The sequence below is a fragment of the Anopheles moucheti genome, chromosome 2, assembly GCF_943734755.1.
Source record: "Anopheles moucheti chromosome 2, idAnoMoucSN_F20_07, whole genome shotgun sequence".
Lineage (NCBI taxonomy): Eukaryota > Metazoa > Arthropoda > Insecta > Diptera > Culicidae > Anopheles > Anopheles moucheti.
The window spans coordinates 69,209,298-69,225,615 of NC_069140.1; the positions used below are offsets into that span (position 1 = coordinate 69,209,298).

At 42.8% G+C, this 16,318-nt stretch overlaps 2 protein-coding genes across 2 annotated transcripts; one reads left to right on the forward strand and one right to left on the reverse strand.

Annotated features, from left to right (window-relative positions):
• Positions 1-1,788: 1,788 nt before the first annotated feature.
• Positions 1,789-16,117, reverse strand: LOC128298771 (STE20-like serine/threonine-protein kinase). The gene is made up of 13 exons (XM_053034553.1): positions 15,245-16,117; positions 14,078-14,276; positions 13,689-13,999; positions 13,466-13,609; positions 12,076-12,151; positions 8,990-11,997; positions 8,677-8,922; positions 8,449-8,603; positions 8,197-8,365; positions 8,004-8,110; positions 7,790-7,922; positions 5,298-7,108; positions 1,789-1,924 (listed from the first exon to the last, which is right to left on the reverse strand). Exons 1-12 carry the CDS (start codon positions 15,566-15,568, stop codon positions 6,068-6,070), a joined length of 5,913 nt encoding a protein of 1,970 aa, XP_052890513.1. The 5' UTR covers positions 15,569-16,117; the 3' UTR covers positions 1,789-1,924; positions 5,298-6,067.
• On the forward strand, positions 3,352-4,606 carry LOC128298772 (antigen 5 like allergen Cul n 1-like). Its single transcript, XM_053034554.1, has 2 exons — positions 3,352-3,687; positions 3,767-4,606. The coding sequence occupies exons 1-2, from the start codon at positions 3,406-3,408 to the stop codon at positions 4,256-4,258; spliced, it is 774 nt and encodes a 257-aa protein (XP_052890514.1). The 5' UTR covers positions 3,352-3,405; the 3' UTR covers positions 4,259-4,606.
• Positions 16,118-16,318: the final 201 nt, after the last annotated feature.

A 16,318-nucleotide genomic window follows, 5' to 3' on the forward strand; every position in this document is an offset into this window, starting at 1 on the left:
CACGTAATTGGATCAATTCGATTAATGATTACGAACTTTCATCGATAAGCGTTCAATATATTGCTTTACATGTTTGTAAGTGAAAGACTTCACGGTAAGGGTAGGAGACATAATAGAACCGATTCCGAATAAAACAGAAAAACGAGAGCACAAGTTGTGTCTGTCCGATTTTTTAAGAAATATGTACACAGAAAAGAACAATTACGTCGTACAACCATTCTATCAGCATGCAATAGCAGTGTGGCGTACAGGTGATTGTATCGAAACCATTGTTAAAATAATTAGATTTTTAAAATAAAATTCATAATCCTACACTATTACGCCATTGAATTACGCGATATCGTGAATATTGCGACATTGCGCAAGCATCAAACCGATGGTGTATGTACTTTAAGAAAGCAGTATCTACTACTTGGCAAAAAAAAAACAATATGTTGCATAAAACTAAATTTAAACAATGTTATGATACAATCTAAGGCTAACCATGCGCTAGATGACGTCTCTACACCTGTACAAGGTGCTTGAAAACAATTTCTTTACCAATATTCAACCTACACCGTTTTGCCTACGCATTCGCTCGAAACATGCTTAATTACTATTGGAAGAAGAAATCGCACAAAGCATCATGGTCAACGTAATGCTAAACGGAAATTCGCTTGAAATAACCAACGTCTTACAAACAATCGACACATCCACTAAATTAAACTATAAAACATTTTGGCAAACAACAACGGCAGCATGTTTGTTGACGTGAAATATTATCGCTATACAAATTAGAAGGTAGTTTACCATGAACGTGATTGGGTCAAAGAATAGTGGACAACTTCCGCTCTTAGGGGATCTCATCTGTTTATGTTAAGTTACAGGTTACAGTTTTGGTAGGTTTAGTTGTTTTTCTTCTTCTTCGCATGTTGCGAGTGTTACATTTGTTCAACTCTGCCAATCAGGTTTGACTAATTAAACGGAGTGCTGCTACTTGCCTCGCAACTAAATAGTTTTATTACGTCAAAGTTGTTTAAACAGAAACTTTAGTAAACAAGCATATTGTTGTTGGTTGGCGTTGCTTTTGGCGTTAGTAGGAGCTATAGTATAGTACAGTTTCTGTTCAATTAAATCTCGCGTAACTATTCTGTTGCGAGCCACATAGTAACATGGGGGAAAAACAATTGAAAATGTACACAGTTTAACAAAAATTTAATTTGTTAGTTCCTTGCGCACGCGTTTCTATTGAACAGTTTTCATAGGTATGCGCCACGACCTATCTATATCATTCGAATTTCTACCATTGCTTTTATGATCCTATCCTTCTCGAGACATCATGTGCTTGCCGCCTACAGCTGTTTGAATTAATCAAATTGATAGTACAATGCATCTTTGCTATGCGCATAGCAAGTAGCTACTGTTTTTTTTTTGTGCATTTCGGGCATATCCGTCTTTAAACAAGACGCTTTAAAAACTACCTTAAAGCCCACCATACGCATTACACTCCTTTCCGTTTTGCGCAATAACAGTTGTTGGCGGAACTTCTGGGACACTTTTGAAAGTAAGAGAACGAAACACTGAATGATTTAGCACAAGTGCAGCAAACAGTTGCCCTCTTCAATCGACCACACTACTAGCTGCTGCTGTTCCGGAAGCTGCTGTGACCGATGCTGCTCGCACCGCCGCCGCTCGTTCCGGTTCCGCTGCCGCTGATACTGTTGTACCGTGCCCTGAAGCCCACCGCCCCCTGTCATGCGCCCAATCCATCGGAATACGAAGAAATGCTGCTCCGCGTTGAGCCCCCGACCTGCAGCAGATGATGGTGGTGTACGTGCGGGTGTGGGTCGTGTGCCTGCGGTGATTGGGGAGGCATCGGTACCAGGCTGTTGCCGTACAACTGCTCCATTTCTTCCAGCTGCTGGGCAAACGTTTCCTCGAGACGCTGCACAAATAACGATTCATAACGATCGTTCATTTGGCGTACGGTAAACGATGAATGAGAAAGAAAGTAACAACAACAATTTAACAAAATTAGTCATTTAAAACAAACTGTAATACTGCGGACACTGCATCCGATACCACAGAAAGACACAATGGAAACGAAACCTTACAACCAACAAAACGAAATAAGAATAAAAATGATCCAAATAAGTGTGCACAGCTACTGACGAATTAATAATTGCTGATGTATAGTGCACATTTAATTAAATACAGTAAAAAACACCGCGGAACCAAAACAGAGTGAATATCGTCCTTCCATCACCGTAACAAATTAACATAAAGAATACATTCACAAAAAGTACGTAGAAATTACAGAACATATATCAACTTCATCTAAATTTCGAACCAATATTATACCAGTCCCACCCATAGACTATAAATAAATAAAATTAAATAGTATAAAATCTATTCTCTCAAATATTATTCTTTCTTGTTAAGTATCGTTATTGCCCAAGGTAGGAAGGTAACGTGTGAGAGTGATGAATGATTATTTTATGCACGTTTATGAAAATGCATATTGCACCATCGATTACAACATAGCAAGAAAGTGTATGACACGTTCCTTTTCAGGGGCACACGCACAATCAAGATTTAAGTGCAAGCACCTTTCGGCTTTAAAATCGATCGTCTTAATAAGAGGGATGGCAAACAAATGATCAATTACTGAACGAACGCTTACCAATACTCGGGTGGCAATATGGCCAGGTCCGCTCACTAGCAATTTAAGAAAGTATATAAAACAATCTGTACACGGTTAAAAAATCTAAGAATTTTCTATATTTAATACAAATAGGGCAAGACTTTGTTGAAGGTATTATGCTGTTTTGACGATCACGCCTTGAAGCATTCGAACCATCCTAATGAACTATTCATTCGCTTAGCACTTGTCATTTCGCAAAAAATTGTCATTTCCATGGCACACTGCTGCAAACGTGATGCATCGATCTGTCAATAAATGATCATATTTTCCTATCTTTGCTTCCCCTCCAAAAGTGAAGGATGGCGTGGAATTAATTTGACAAACCGCGGGCGATCGAAAGCCAGATACACAATAGATATGCACGAGTAGTGATCTTGAATGTTAAGTGTTACTACTCTCCTACGGTCGGTTATCCTTCGACACCTGTACACCCCGGGCCATAACCTTCCCGATGCGGGGCGCACGTTTCCACTATCAATCTTATCGTTTGGATCTGTGAGCTGCATCGATGACGTTAGCTAGCGGAAGCGTCCAATGCACTAGGTGCGTATTACCCGATGAGTGTCATAAGTAGAGTGTTGTCCCTCGTGCTGTCGCACCTTCCAGACAGTCTCTTTCGCCAGACAGGCGTAAGCGCAAGACTTGAAGTGTATCAGCAGCGCAACAGATCTTTCAGTACAGTAACAGCACCCGTTAAGAACGGAACGTTCTTAAAGAGAGCAATGCAGTTCAATTGTATATTCTGGTCCTTGTTACTGCTGGCGATTGGTGATGGATTGGCTTTCGATTACTGTGCTGCTTCGGAAAAGCTATGCTCCAATCCCGGTACGCGTCACGTCGTTTGCAATGGCAGGAAGTTTTCGCCTGCCTGCCAACGTCCAAAGCTTATTAAGATGAAGCCCGAATATCAGGCTCAGATACTGGAGTACCACAACAGATTGCGGAATAATCTTGCTTGCGGATACTTTCGCCGGTACGCTGAAGCAAGCTCGATGGAGCAGTTGGTAAGTTCATACTCACTCTATTTGCCCACATTTTAGCGTTATTTGTTAATAATTCCATACCACCCACACTTTCCTACAGCACTGGGACAATAAACTGGCCCGCATAGCTGAATACAATGCGAGAACATGCAACTTTGAACACGATCAATGTCGAAATACGCGCAAATATCGCTCCGTTGGTCAAAATCTTGCCATCAATTGGTTCTACGGGATGAACGTTACTGTATTCCAAGCATTGGACAAGTTTCAACGCCACTGGTTCCTGGAGTACGGTAAAGGCCGTCAGAAACTGCTCGATCGTTACTCCCAACACTCGATAAATGCCGGCATTGGCCATTTCACACAAATGGTACACGCTAATACGCAGTACATCGGTTGTGCGATGGTACGCTTCCAAGGGATTCAGCAAGGGCGTCCGGTGACACAGTACTATCTAGTATGTAACTACTCTGAGGGCAATCTTTACGAGCGGCCCGTCTATCGCAAGGGAAAACGGTGCAGCAAGTGCAAATATGGTTGCGCCGACGACACCTCCTACAGCTGTCTGTGCCGTTCGCTCGTGCGGAACTAGCGAAGAGTGTGTACTTCAAGCAGATCATTTTTTTTTAAGAAGCAGAGATCAATGCGATAGCTTCACTCGAGGGCTTGACGCCAGCAGTGCGAAGAGAACTCCTAACGATTGGGCAGTAGGAGGCACATTAGCGGATAAATCCAATAAATACTTCTTCCTGTACGTCGAACCATGTGGTAAGTGTAATCGAAACCATACACATACTACTTCAACAAAACTCCGTCCAGATTAAGTTACGAAGAAACTAATATCTTGGTGTCTACAACAATTAAGACTCACCGACAAACCATTATACAAAGAATTTTAGATGCACGAAAATAAAAATCTACATGCACAGCACTTTTGCAGTGGCACAGAAAATATGAAAACAATCTCGAGTACTGCTTTTGTTCCGTGGATATCAATAATAGCAAGCAACGTAACTCTTTCATTTGTGAGAGTACAACTCCCAGCTTCAGATATCTTTTTGCATAGCGCATCGTTGTTGCACATTATCCACACGTTTTATTGAATCCCATAGAAGGAAAACAAGTGAAATACATCACAACAAGCGACACGAGTGATTTATGTTATGTGTGACTCTAAGCGACACACTACGTATCATGTGTGACTTGCGTTAGAATGACGATTAAAGCACGGTGAATCCTAATGTTCAATGCGCGAGAGTATCAATCGACGGTGAGTTATGTTGCTTTTAGACCTGATTCGACACCAACAATACTGGATTTATTGTGTAAACAATATTTCGATGTAGATAACTACAGCAATACACATTGATTTCAAGCTAGTCATCATTCTAACAGATAAACAACAATAAATTAGCACAAACACAGTACCGTTGTGATGATCATGCTTAGAAGATAAAATAAATGAATTCTTAATTAATAAACACAATGAACCACTAGCACAGAATTTGCATGAAACACAAATGAAACAAAAACATAAAGTACACAATCGACCATATGCACAACACAAACACAAGTAGTGGCCACATGTTGTAGGTGCAAGACAAGAGAAATAGAACTGTATAAAAACCAACCTGATTTTATAGACGATTGCATGACGCAGCCCGTCAAGGAGCGTATAAACGAACACGATTATAGTTGAGGAGGAAAGGAATGGAACATTTTGGGCAGGGAAGGAATAGTTCTGGTTGTACGATTAACGCTCCATCAACATTACACTTCGGTGAACTCTGTTCTGCATATTTTCGGAGTTATTTAAGTCACGCGGTCTTTCGTGGTTAAGAGATATTCCCACGGTCATTGTTCGGTTCATCCTCTTCTTGTGTTTGAAGGACTTCTAACGTCCACACATTGTTCAAACAATATCTTTTATATGCAGAAAACGGTGTGCGCGCAGTGATAGGTGCATTAGTAGGTACTTTTTCTATCGCCTTGGAGATTAGTACTCGTTCTCTGTTAGAAGCTGTTAGTAGTAGCGGGTTAGTACGATTGAAACTTGTATTTTCGTCGTTGAATGTTTTGCTCATTCCGGTGAACAGTAGCCGCAGTAATCTTCTCACGTTGGATTGCGTGATCTTCTGTTTGGGATGATGGAATTTTGGATGGTGCATATGTGGTGTCTATGTGCTACGCTAGAATTCGAGTAGTGCTAGGATTTTGTGGAAATTGACAGGGTGGGGGGTTATGGATATTGACAGCAACATCAAATGCGGTTGTAACGGAATGGTATTTCTCCGGCGCAGCTATACACAACACATCCGGTTCTCAAGTCGGGCAGACGTGTCACTATTTGTTAAACAAACATTTGATAGGATTTCCTCGTAGGATAAGCACGTACATATGCTTATACCGCCGTGTCATCATCCTTACTCGGTGCAAGTAACACTGGAGTCGAAGGTGATAATTTCAATCCCGGGGTGGCAGTGTTGCGACCACCGCCTCCATTCGTTGTCGGAAGTGGAAGACCTCCACGTGCAGAACTGAACGTTGTCAGACGATTGATGTTCGCGTCGGATGCGGTAGCAAACGTGTTCTCCCCGAGTCGACTCGGGCCCCAACCAGCGGACGTACGACGCGGTATTGTTCCGCCGGACGACGTGTGCGGTTGTGGTATATTCGAGCGATTAGTCATACCCTCGAATATGTTTGCCGGCTTGCGATTAATCGCCTGATTGTTCACGCGGATCGATACAACACGGTCCTTCGAATCGGAATAATACGCCATTGGTCCAGTTGGTGTCACACGAGATCCACCATAATCAGCACCGTAGTACCCAGACGGTCCAGTACCGCCATACTCGTTCCGGCTTGGTGTGTTCGAGTGAAGGAAAGATTTGATTGGAACGCGCGTAGATCGCGATTTTCCCGAAAGCATATCCTCCGATTTACGTCTCACGTGGACATTGCCTGCCACCACCGAATCGTTCGTGTGAATATACTTGATAGCGGACGGATGTTGATAGCTACTTCCTCTACCGCTACGTCCCGTGCTCATCGTCGGAGGTTGATTTTCACCCTCGTTCTCTTCCAACACGGAATCGTATGACGATGCAAGCGAAAGTTTATGCCCTGAGTTTGGCGTGTTCGGCATAGACCGACTAAGATCCGGTACCGAGCTGTGTATACTGTTTCGGTTAGAATTACCACCGCTACCACCACCAACGTATCCACCACCAGCAACACCACCGTTTGCCATCGTGGGAAGCGTTAGGAACGTACGGGAGCGCGTGATGTTCAGCAGCCGGAGGGAAAGGGTATTGAGGGAATTGGTGCGATTGCGCAGCTCCGGCGGCACGGTAAAATCACCATCGAATTCACGACGATCAACTGGACCCCAACGGTCCTCGTACTCGTCCACCATGCGGCTCAGATGCTTCTCAATGGCCTACACACACCGTCCGCGTCGGTAGATGAGGCGTTGGAACAGGGGAAATGGGAATTGCATACAGTTTTGGGAAAGCACATGGAAATGCAATCCAACAGGACGCATTACGTACGTGAGAGGAAGAGGGTTTTGTTCGTTGTTGAACATGATTTTGTGTGTTTGGTAGGCATAAGAAAAAAAGGAAGGAAAAATATATAATTCATTACGGTTAGTTGAACTGTACAGCAAATGTTATTAAAATACGAATCGCTTGCACTGAAAAAGGATTATCTGTTAAAAAGCCAATTAGTTTATCTGAGCGCAACATGCTACGGTTCAATTTGTACACCATTGATTCATAACTTTGCGGAACGATTAGCGAACGGTATTGAAATCAAACTCGAGCTAGAAATCCGAACATATTATTTCAGCTTATAAATATGTTACTTTATAACACTCATCGTTATTCATATTTATTGACACTCGTTAATCGTTCCCAAAGTAGAATGTTTTAATAGATATTAATAATGATTATGCACTACAGGAAGTATATAACCTTCAGCAATTCAGCAACAATAATGCATCCAGCTGTGACCCAACTGTTGGTAAATTCTAAATCTTTCGTTCAATCACTGTCCCTCTCAACGACACTCTCAGTTTCGTCACAAACTTGATTGTAAAGCACTATTAACTTGAACATACCTGTTTGCGTGGCATCAGTTGCGCCTTCCATTCGCGCAACTCCTTTTGCAACGCTTCATCGCATTCCCGAAGTTTAGCGGTTTCGTGTTCCAGCAATTGCTTCCGTTTTTCATTCTGCAATTGCTCCAGTTCCCTGAAGGTATATGATATATGGAAAATGCCATAAATAAACCAGATAAAACTGCACTAGCGTGTAAAACGATCGCACAAGTACCTAATCGATCCCTCTGAGGTAGCTCTAAGTTCTTCAAGCTGTTTGCTGTGTTTCGTTTCAAAACGCAACTGCTCCTGGTTGTACCGTTTCTTTTCTTGCTCTTGGAACTGCACATTTGAAAAGGGAAAACATAGCAAAACTTCATTACAAGCAATCCTTCCATCGCGTGATACATACTGTACGACATTGTTACCTTCTTTAGTTTATCCCGTTCCACCTCCGGATCGGTGGTCATTGAAATGCGCAACGATTCACGGAACATCATATCGCGAGCCTTGCGCTCGGCACGGATTCTCTTTGGCAGGGCTCGCCTTTCGATCGTTTGTCGCTTCAACAATTCCTCTTCCTTACGGGTGATCATACTGTAAAGCAACATATGGAAGAAAGGTGCAGTTAAAAATCAAGAGTCATAACTGAAGCGACGAAACTAAACGAGCACACTTACCGCTTAATTTGATCCAACTCCTTTTCGTGCCGGATAATCATCTGGTGCCGCTGCATGAAACATATATCTTTCACGTGGCGCTTAGCCAGTTGATGCTTGTCGTGGATATGTTTCTCTTCTAGCTCCCACAGCATTGCTTCCCTCGTTCTCATTGCCTGGGTACCCAATTTTTTAAAAACAAACGATTAGTTAATACTGTTCTGAAAAATGATTACCCTTAATGATTACCGTTTGCTTTTGTTGCAGGTAACCTTTGTCGGTAGCGGATAGCTTTTCGCGATAGATTTCACTGATTCGCCGCAGAGCAAGCTCATGATTTTCCGATAGCGATGACAAAAACGCTTTTTCGCGCTCCTCGTGTTCAAACTCCATCTGTGTTTTTCGCTTACGGAACTCATCTTTTCGCTTTTCCTTCGGCAATAGATCCACTTCCTGTTTTAACAGTCGTATTTCTTGCTTCAAGCTGTCGCGGAACTAAACAAATTGAAAGCAAAAGTTGTTAAATGGGTGATACGATTTGCATTGTTTGTATTTAACTTACAAGCTTCAGATCTCGTTCCTGTTCAGCACGTATCTTCTTGGATGTGTTGCGCAGTTCTGCTTCTTGCTGCTGCTCGAATTTTTCTACCGTTTGTCGATGCTGGCGGGCCAGCACGTCCATATCTGCCTCGAACGTACGTTCTAGCTGTAGTCGCTCCTGCTCGAATTTCTTCTCTTGCTGCTCTTTGGCGATCGCTTCTTTACCCTGCAGGTCGTAAAACTGTTTTTTCTCCTGCTTCTGTAGCATCTTCAACTCGCGTAGTTCTTGCTTGCGGAACAGATGATCGTCGTACAGCTTGTTGTTATCCTCATCACTGTAAATCACCTTGCTTGTGGTGGTCGTCACTTGTACTCCATCGATTTCGAATTTACGCGTTCGTTTTCGCGTTTTCTTCTTCAGATTTTGCAGATGTAATTCTTCCTTGGTGAAGTTTCGGTTAGCTTTTTGTTTTATGCCAGCCGTACCATTACCACCGGCAGCTGTTCCTCCAGTACCAGTAGCAGCTGTGGCAGGCGCACCAACAACTCCAGGAGTTCCTGCTGTTGTCGTAGCGACGCTAGTACCACCGACACTACTAACCAAAGTGGATGATCCGGACGACACTGTACCGCCAACGGAAGATGGTACCTTTTCATCTTCGAGATCAAGAACAGGCTTCCGGCGGAGAGTCACCTCTTCGTCCAGCTCGACTGCTGCATGTTCGCGACTATCGTGACTAGTGGTAGTTGCAATGCTTTCCGCATCGCTACGATCGTGAAGATGTTTTGATGATATTGCCGATGGTGCCGTTCCACTGCTACCCGTTCGTTGATGATGAGTTCCAGCGATCACAACGCCTGCCATTCCGCCATGCTGATGCGGATGATGATTCTGGTGAATGGGCGTACTTGCCGAACGAACCGATCCACCACCTTCAAGTGAACCGACACTACTATCCGGTGAAATCCGAGACTTTTCAATCTTTCGCTTATTCACTATTATACTAACATCCTCGCGGCTTTCATGGAACTCAGTGCCACCGTTATATCTATTGCCATTGATAATACTACCTCCCCCAGTGCCACCTTTGCCCGTTTGGCTAGGAAGTGATATAGAGGAACCGGAGGGTGACCTTTGCTGCTGGTGCAAATGCTGTTGAGCTTGTTGCTGTTGGGACATCTGTTGACGACCACCAGCACCGACCACTATGTCTACCTTCACATCGTCACTAGATTCACTCGGACCGCAGCTAACGTTCGACAAGTCACTAGTAGAATCGTGATGGTAGTGGTGAGGGGACATACGCGGATTATTGATCAGCTGCGGATGATGCTGAGAGGAATCCTTCACCTTGATTTCCTCTTCTCCTACCGTTACTACCGATACATGACTAGTATCCAGCAAAAGTTTATTGCTGTTATTCAGTAGATTATTGCTGCTCGCATTAAACGCATCGCCATCGCCGTACGCATCCACATCACGATCCGGTGACCCAGCATTCATATCATCCACAAGGAGCACATCACGACGATCGTCGAAGCCGGAGCTAACAATAAGCACTTCGCTTTCATCCAACTTTCTCGCGATCGCTCGTCCACTTGCCGACTGCGACGGTGTACGGATAGAATGATGGCGCGGGGAAACGTTTTCCAGACTGTCCAATGACTGAAAGTCATCATCGGTCGAAGATTCGTTTACGTGCGTTTTGTTGAGCTCGTTTGACACGATAATCACCTCATCGTGGGCGCCTATACCAGGTGGAGATATGACACGTGAACGACGTTGCTGCGACGAACCGAAAGATTTCGTCGATGAGGCAGAAGAGGAAGTGCCAGAAGACGCAACTGTTGCCGATGCCGCTGTTGGTAAGGGAATTGAGTTGTCAATTATCACCGGTGGGTGACTCGTGACAACCGTCACCTGTGCCACATTGCTTGCCAAGCTGTTTGAAGGGTCGGAGAGTACGGTCGCATCGTTGATGGTAATGGATGTAGTGGAAGAAGATGATGAACTATTCATCAGGGTAGCATGATGAGACAATTGATTTCGTACCGCAGATGGCGTTGAGGTGGACGTAATCCTTTTTACTCCCTCGTCCATTCCACCATCGTCTGGTAGAGATGAATGCGGGTGAATCGCTCTCGGAATGGCAACATTGTTATTACTAGAGTTAGCAAATGGTTGATTTGCTACCGGTGACGAAGGACGCTCATGGGCGTTAATCGTTGGTTTTCCACTCGGTGGAGTGGCAGCCTTGGGACTTTCTTTATCAGACGGTGGTGTCGGTGCATGTTCCTTACGGGGAGACTTCACTTGTTCTTCAATCACACCACTACTTCCCATTCGCATTAGAGCCGGTGGTGGTGGCGGTATTACACTGCCCTGCACTGTGGCATCTGGACGGTCTAGCGCCTTTACGGAGATTTCACTTTCCGATGGTGTTAGTGGCGTTTCAGGTGGTGTTGGTGGAACAACATCCTTGGAAAAGGATCCATCGAATCCTAAGGTTGAAGGTTGTTTGGTCGTTGGAGATGTTGATGTTTGTGGTGGTGGTGGTGCCGGTCCTTTCTTGACAGCAGCAGTGTTAGACGATCCACCTGCTGCAACAGTCTTCCTTTGATCAATTAAAGCCGTTGACTCTGAATGTAAATCTCCCGCAGAAGGTGCTTCAGATACAACTTCCTTAGGCACGGGTAACACAGGAGTGGGAACATTTACCGCTGCACCAGTGATATTCGATGAAGACGAAGAATTTTGGATCGTTGGTTGCGATAAAACGTCTCCACTGACTGGAGATGCGGCGGCCGGAACGATTGGCGGCGCTGGTTGGGATTTTTTGATTTCCGGTTTAGTATCTACGCTAGCTGGTGTTTTCTCCAGCGGTGTCGTGCCCGGCGGACCTGCCGCACCGACTGGTGTCGGTATTGGGCCAATTTTCGGCTTGCTGGGATCATCTTCGGTGGCAGGAACGGGAGTAGACTCTTTCGAATCCCTGGATGACTTCGATAGGGATGTAGGTGTATCTGGAACTGTTTGGATAAAAATATAGAAATTACCAAAATAATTGTACAAACATTATAGGGGGTTATTAGATTAAAATAACTTACGCTTATCAGTTTCTTGACTCTGCAAGGATGAAGAATCATCATCCAAGTCGAGCGGAAGAGCAGAATTGCGGGGTTCCTGGGGTAAGAAAAAAGTATAAAAATTAAATGGTACCGCAAATACAATACATCCGAATCTGAACTAACTAATGAATCCAAAATGTAAACTCAATCGCAAAAAGATAATATACTTTTAAAGAACCTATTCGTAGCCAATCCGTACAGTAAAACAATGCATCGAAATATTAGCTCTAGAACTACCAGACCAATCATTTTGACTGGTACGTTTCATTATCAGCACATTAATGTTACTTATTTTACTGTAGTATGAATTCAATCAAATTTTTAAATATAATCCAATCCAAGAAAAGTATTTGTAAAGTGACCATCAATAAAAAAAAACCCGTGGTCATTCTAGTGCTAACTAAAAAAAGCAGCAGCATTTATGAAAATATTGTTCATCAAAAAAGAATTAACATGCTTTGAATGTTGTAATGCTAATACAAAACATGCGAATAAAAACAACTCCAACATAAAAATGTATCAAAAAAGCGATCAAAGTTAAAATGAAACTTTGTAATTTCTTCAACCAATTAAATACTACGGAACTATTGCCAGACTAGACGTTTACGCACTACAGACCGATTTTCCTTTCTCTAAGTACACAGTCGATAGATAAGATGATATAGAAAGGTACTATTAACAAACGTGTACGCACGAAAAACAAATGAACGAGATCGGAGAAAATAAATTACCAAGCATTTACACTCACTCGCACACGTAGATTGAATAATTTAAATTAGAATTTGATTTAGAAATCTTAAAGTTATACAAAAAGATAGTGAGTAAAAATAACCTTTTTAAAAGTCTTTTATAGAAACAAATCATAAAATTACTCAAGCCAACATATAATCACACATTTCACGCGCAAGAAAGGGATTTTTTTTTTAAATCGGACTGCCGTTTTCTTTCGGGGCAAAACGCTCTAGTCTGACAAAACTTACCAACCCTCTGATAGAGCGATCTGCGTTTCGCTTGTCGTTTAGCTTTCTAACGTTTATACGTATCATGTTAGTAGCATTTACCACCAAGCAAATTCATTTTTCATGTTAATAGAAAAATGGTCATTTGTAAATGTACGGACGAGATGGATGTGTTTTGACGTTATCATTATTGTACAATTGTGGCAGCGTGCATAAGAATGGGAAAGAAAAATTAATTAATAAAACTGATATTTATATCATGTTGTTAAAATTTGATCAAAAGTATTACTATGGTGGTTCGGTTCTAAATGTAGAAACCTAAGGTGTGGTACATTCATCAGATGTATGCTATTCTTAATTAATGCTATAATAAAAGTTGATATCGTAGAAACAGATCTTCGTGTACACACCTCTGCTTCTTCGTCTACCAGTTCCTCCTCGACGACATCCGCCTTATACTCGAGTAGAAGGTCCTTGATGGGTTTCGAGTCTAAATTACCACTAATGAACGGTAATCCCATTAGCACGTCTGTTGACGGCCTTTGCTGAGGATCCTGTTTGAAGTAAAAGATATCAAAACAAAAATCGTTTAATAACAACGAATTAGGTCGTGAAGCACACTATTCTACTTACCTTTACAAGCGCACGCGCGAGAAAATCGTTAAAGTGTTTCGTCCACTTAGACGGTTGATCCAACTTGGGTGGTTCGCTTTTCTGTATCTTGAGCAGCACCCGCATTGGAGACATCTCACTGTTTGGTGGTTCCATCTGAGCAAACTCAATCAAGGTGATGCCGAGCGACCAGATATCGACTTTGAAGTCGTACGGATTGTCCCGGAACGTTTCGCACAGCACTAACTCCGGTGCCATCCAGTACGGTGTACCGATAAATGTGTCGTGCTTTTGCATTGTATGCTTGTTCTTGGCCGAAACACCAAAATCCGCTAAAATGAAAAATAAAAAAAAGCTCGTCAATGATTATCAGCTTCCTACAAGTTTTCGTTTGCAGCAAAACAACATACCAAGTTTAACGCCACCGTCCATTGTCAGCAACACGTTGCCGGCCTTCAAGTCCCGGTGTATCACCTTGTTCTTGTGTAAATGGTTCAGTCCGGCGCACATGTGCTTGCATACGTAAGCAATCTGCGCCTCGGTGAGAGGTTTCTCTAGCTCCACCATAATACTATCTAAGGCACCACCATCACAATATTCTATCAGCATCTGCGAGAAGGGAACATGCAAACATGCAAACACGAGAAACGATTAAATTTCTGAAATGCTTTCAAGTTATGCCAAAACCCTCCACCCCTGCTCATGATCAACAGCTATCGGTACACTCTAACGGATGTTCTTTCCGGCCTATTTATTATACTCTATGTTTGCTCTAGTAGCTAGCAGGTAAGCAAAAAACTACACTCCTATACTATATTTATGAATGAAAGATTTAAAAAAAGCACCGGAAGAATGGAAAAACATTCACTTCAAGTAATATGACCCAGCAGCTCATTCTACACTTTAACACTCCATATGAATTTGAAAAGTGCATTATGATCTCAAAAGCTTTTACATTTCCCTCTCTTTCGACTCCACCGAAAGTGTCGTGCGAGTATTCAATGCATCAGACGATTAATAACGGTAAAATTCGTGTCATGACCACGTGATATGATGCATCAATGAGTAAGTGGTTTATTGCACACTTGTATTACATTTATTGTATTTGACTGGTTATGACTACAAATTGTAATCTTTCCACGCCGGTTCCACACGACAAGACCAAACCATTACCCCGTGACAAAAATCTGACCATCCGGCCAAGTGATGAAAATTACTATGTAGTACGGTTTGGTTCTCTAGAAAAAAGAGGAAATAACGCACGAACTGAACGTTCTATATGTTCTATCCAGTATGTTAATTTCATCCGAATTTGGTTGCGCAATAAACATTTTGTTTGGGTCGGCGTCGTTCTTGACACGACTGGATCGGGCCAAATTCCCATTCGGCCCAATCACCTGTACGCTGGACTGACTATCACGCTACAGGCAAAGAAAGTCAAAGTAAGCCAGAAATGGTAGATCTAGACCTCTTGAGGTTCTTGTGCCGACGAAGAAGAAGGATAAACATTTTGTATCAATCCTTTCGTTTTTTCTTATAAAACTACTCTATGATACTTTCCGAACACAAATACTCACCCACAGTTTATCGTCGATCGAGAACGCTTCATACAGACCGACAATATTTTGATGCTTGATCTCAGACAGGATATCAATCTCGACCATATGATCGCTCAGATTCTCCTCATCTTCCAATGTGCACATCTTGGCGGCGGCCAGCTGCTTTGATTCTCTGTTCTGTGCCTTGTAAACCTTGCCAAATGCACCATCACCAAGCTCGCCTATCATGTCCCAAAAGTCGGCCGGGTCCGTATCCATGCGGATGTTGTTGAAGATGCGTTTCTTCTTCGCCTCTCCGCTGCCCAGGTGAAACACCTTCTTCAGATTGTTTAGGAACGACATTTTGAAAAAACGTTTGCAGGTAGTTTGGGCTTGACTAATAACGAGCGCCACACCAGATTACACAATATGTAATTTGACCCTTATATGTTACTCTCTTCCTATCCAGACACTCGTGAACACTACAATCACTGTACTATTTTAAAGGTCTACACAGCTGTGTATTATCGAGTGTTTGTGCGCGTTTAGCAGCAGTATGATTACACACCTTCGCTTATCTGCCGCCACGATATCACTTAATATCTTCGAGCCTTATCTATCTGTTGTGCTCGTAGGAGATGTCCGCTTTCTAGAAATTCCAGCGCGTAATACGTTTTACTGATTACTATACAAATCTTGAACGTAACTAATATTTTTCACATTAGCTTACACTATTTCACTTACAACCGTATTGTCTTTTGAGCAAAACGAGAACTTATTAACCGCTACTACTTTTATCCGGGCATGCGTAGTAATTCATGCACAATTTGTCAGAAGACTTGGTGAGGAACTATTCGAAAACAGATCACCGGAGCTGTTTGCGTTTATAATACTGAGTTCCAATACGCAGCTAGTAGATTCAATCCAACACGGTAAAGACGTGGATTTCGTGCATCCATGAAATTGCTGTAGATGATCATAGTGATTCAATCGGCCTCGGTAGACGTGCAGGCCAGGTCCTGGTGCCGCGCAATCTTTATCGGCGAAACTCAGAGCTGCTGTGACGTTGTTGTAATGGTAATAGATGGAGTCAGCTTCCTCTGCCGCATCTTC

Coding starts and splice junctions, on each gene's coding strand:
- LOC128298772 (XM_053034554.1), top strand. CDS start 3,406: ATGCAGTTCAATTGTATATTCTGGTCCTTGTTACTGCTGGCGATTGGT. Junction 3,688..3,766: donor CAAGCTCGATGGAGCAGTTG/GTAAGTTCATAC, acceptor ACTTTCCTACAG/CACTGGGACAATAAACTGGC.
- LOC128298771 (XM_053034553.1), bottom strand. CDS start 15,568: ATGTCGTTCCTAAACAATCTGAAGAAGGTGTTTCACCTGGGCAGCGGA. Junction 11,998..12,075: donor GAGTCAAGAAACTGATAAGC/GTAAGTTATTTT, acceptor TTATCCAAACAG/TTCCAGATACACCTACATCC. Junction 8,923..8,989: donor AGGAACGAGATCTGAAGCTT/GTAAGTTAAATA, acceptor CAATTTGTTTAG/TTCCGCGACAGCTTGAAGCA.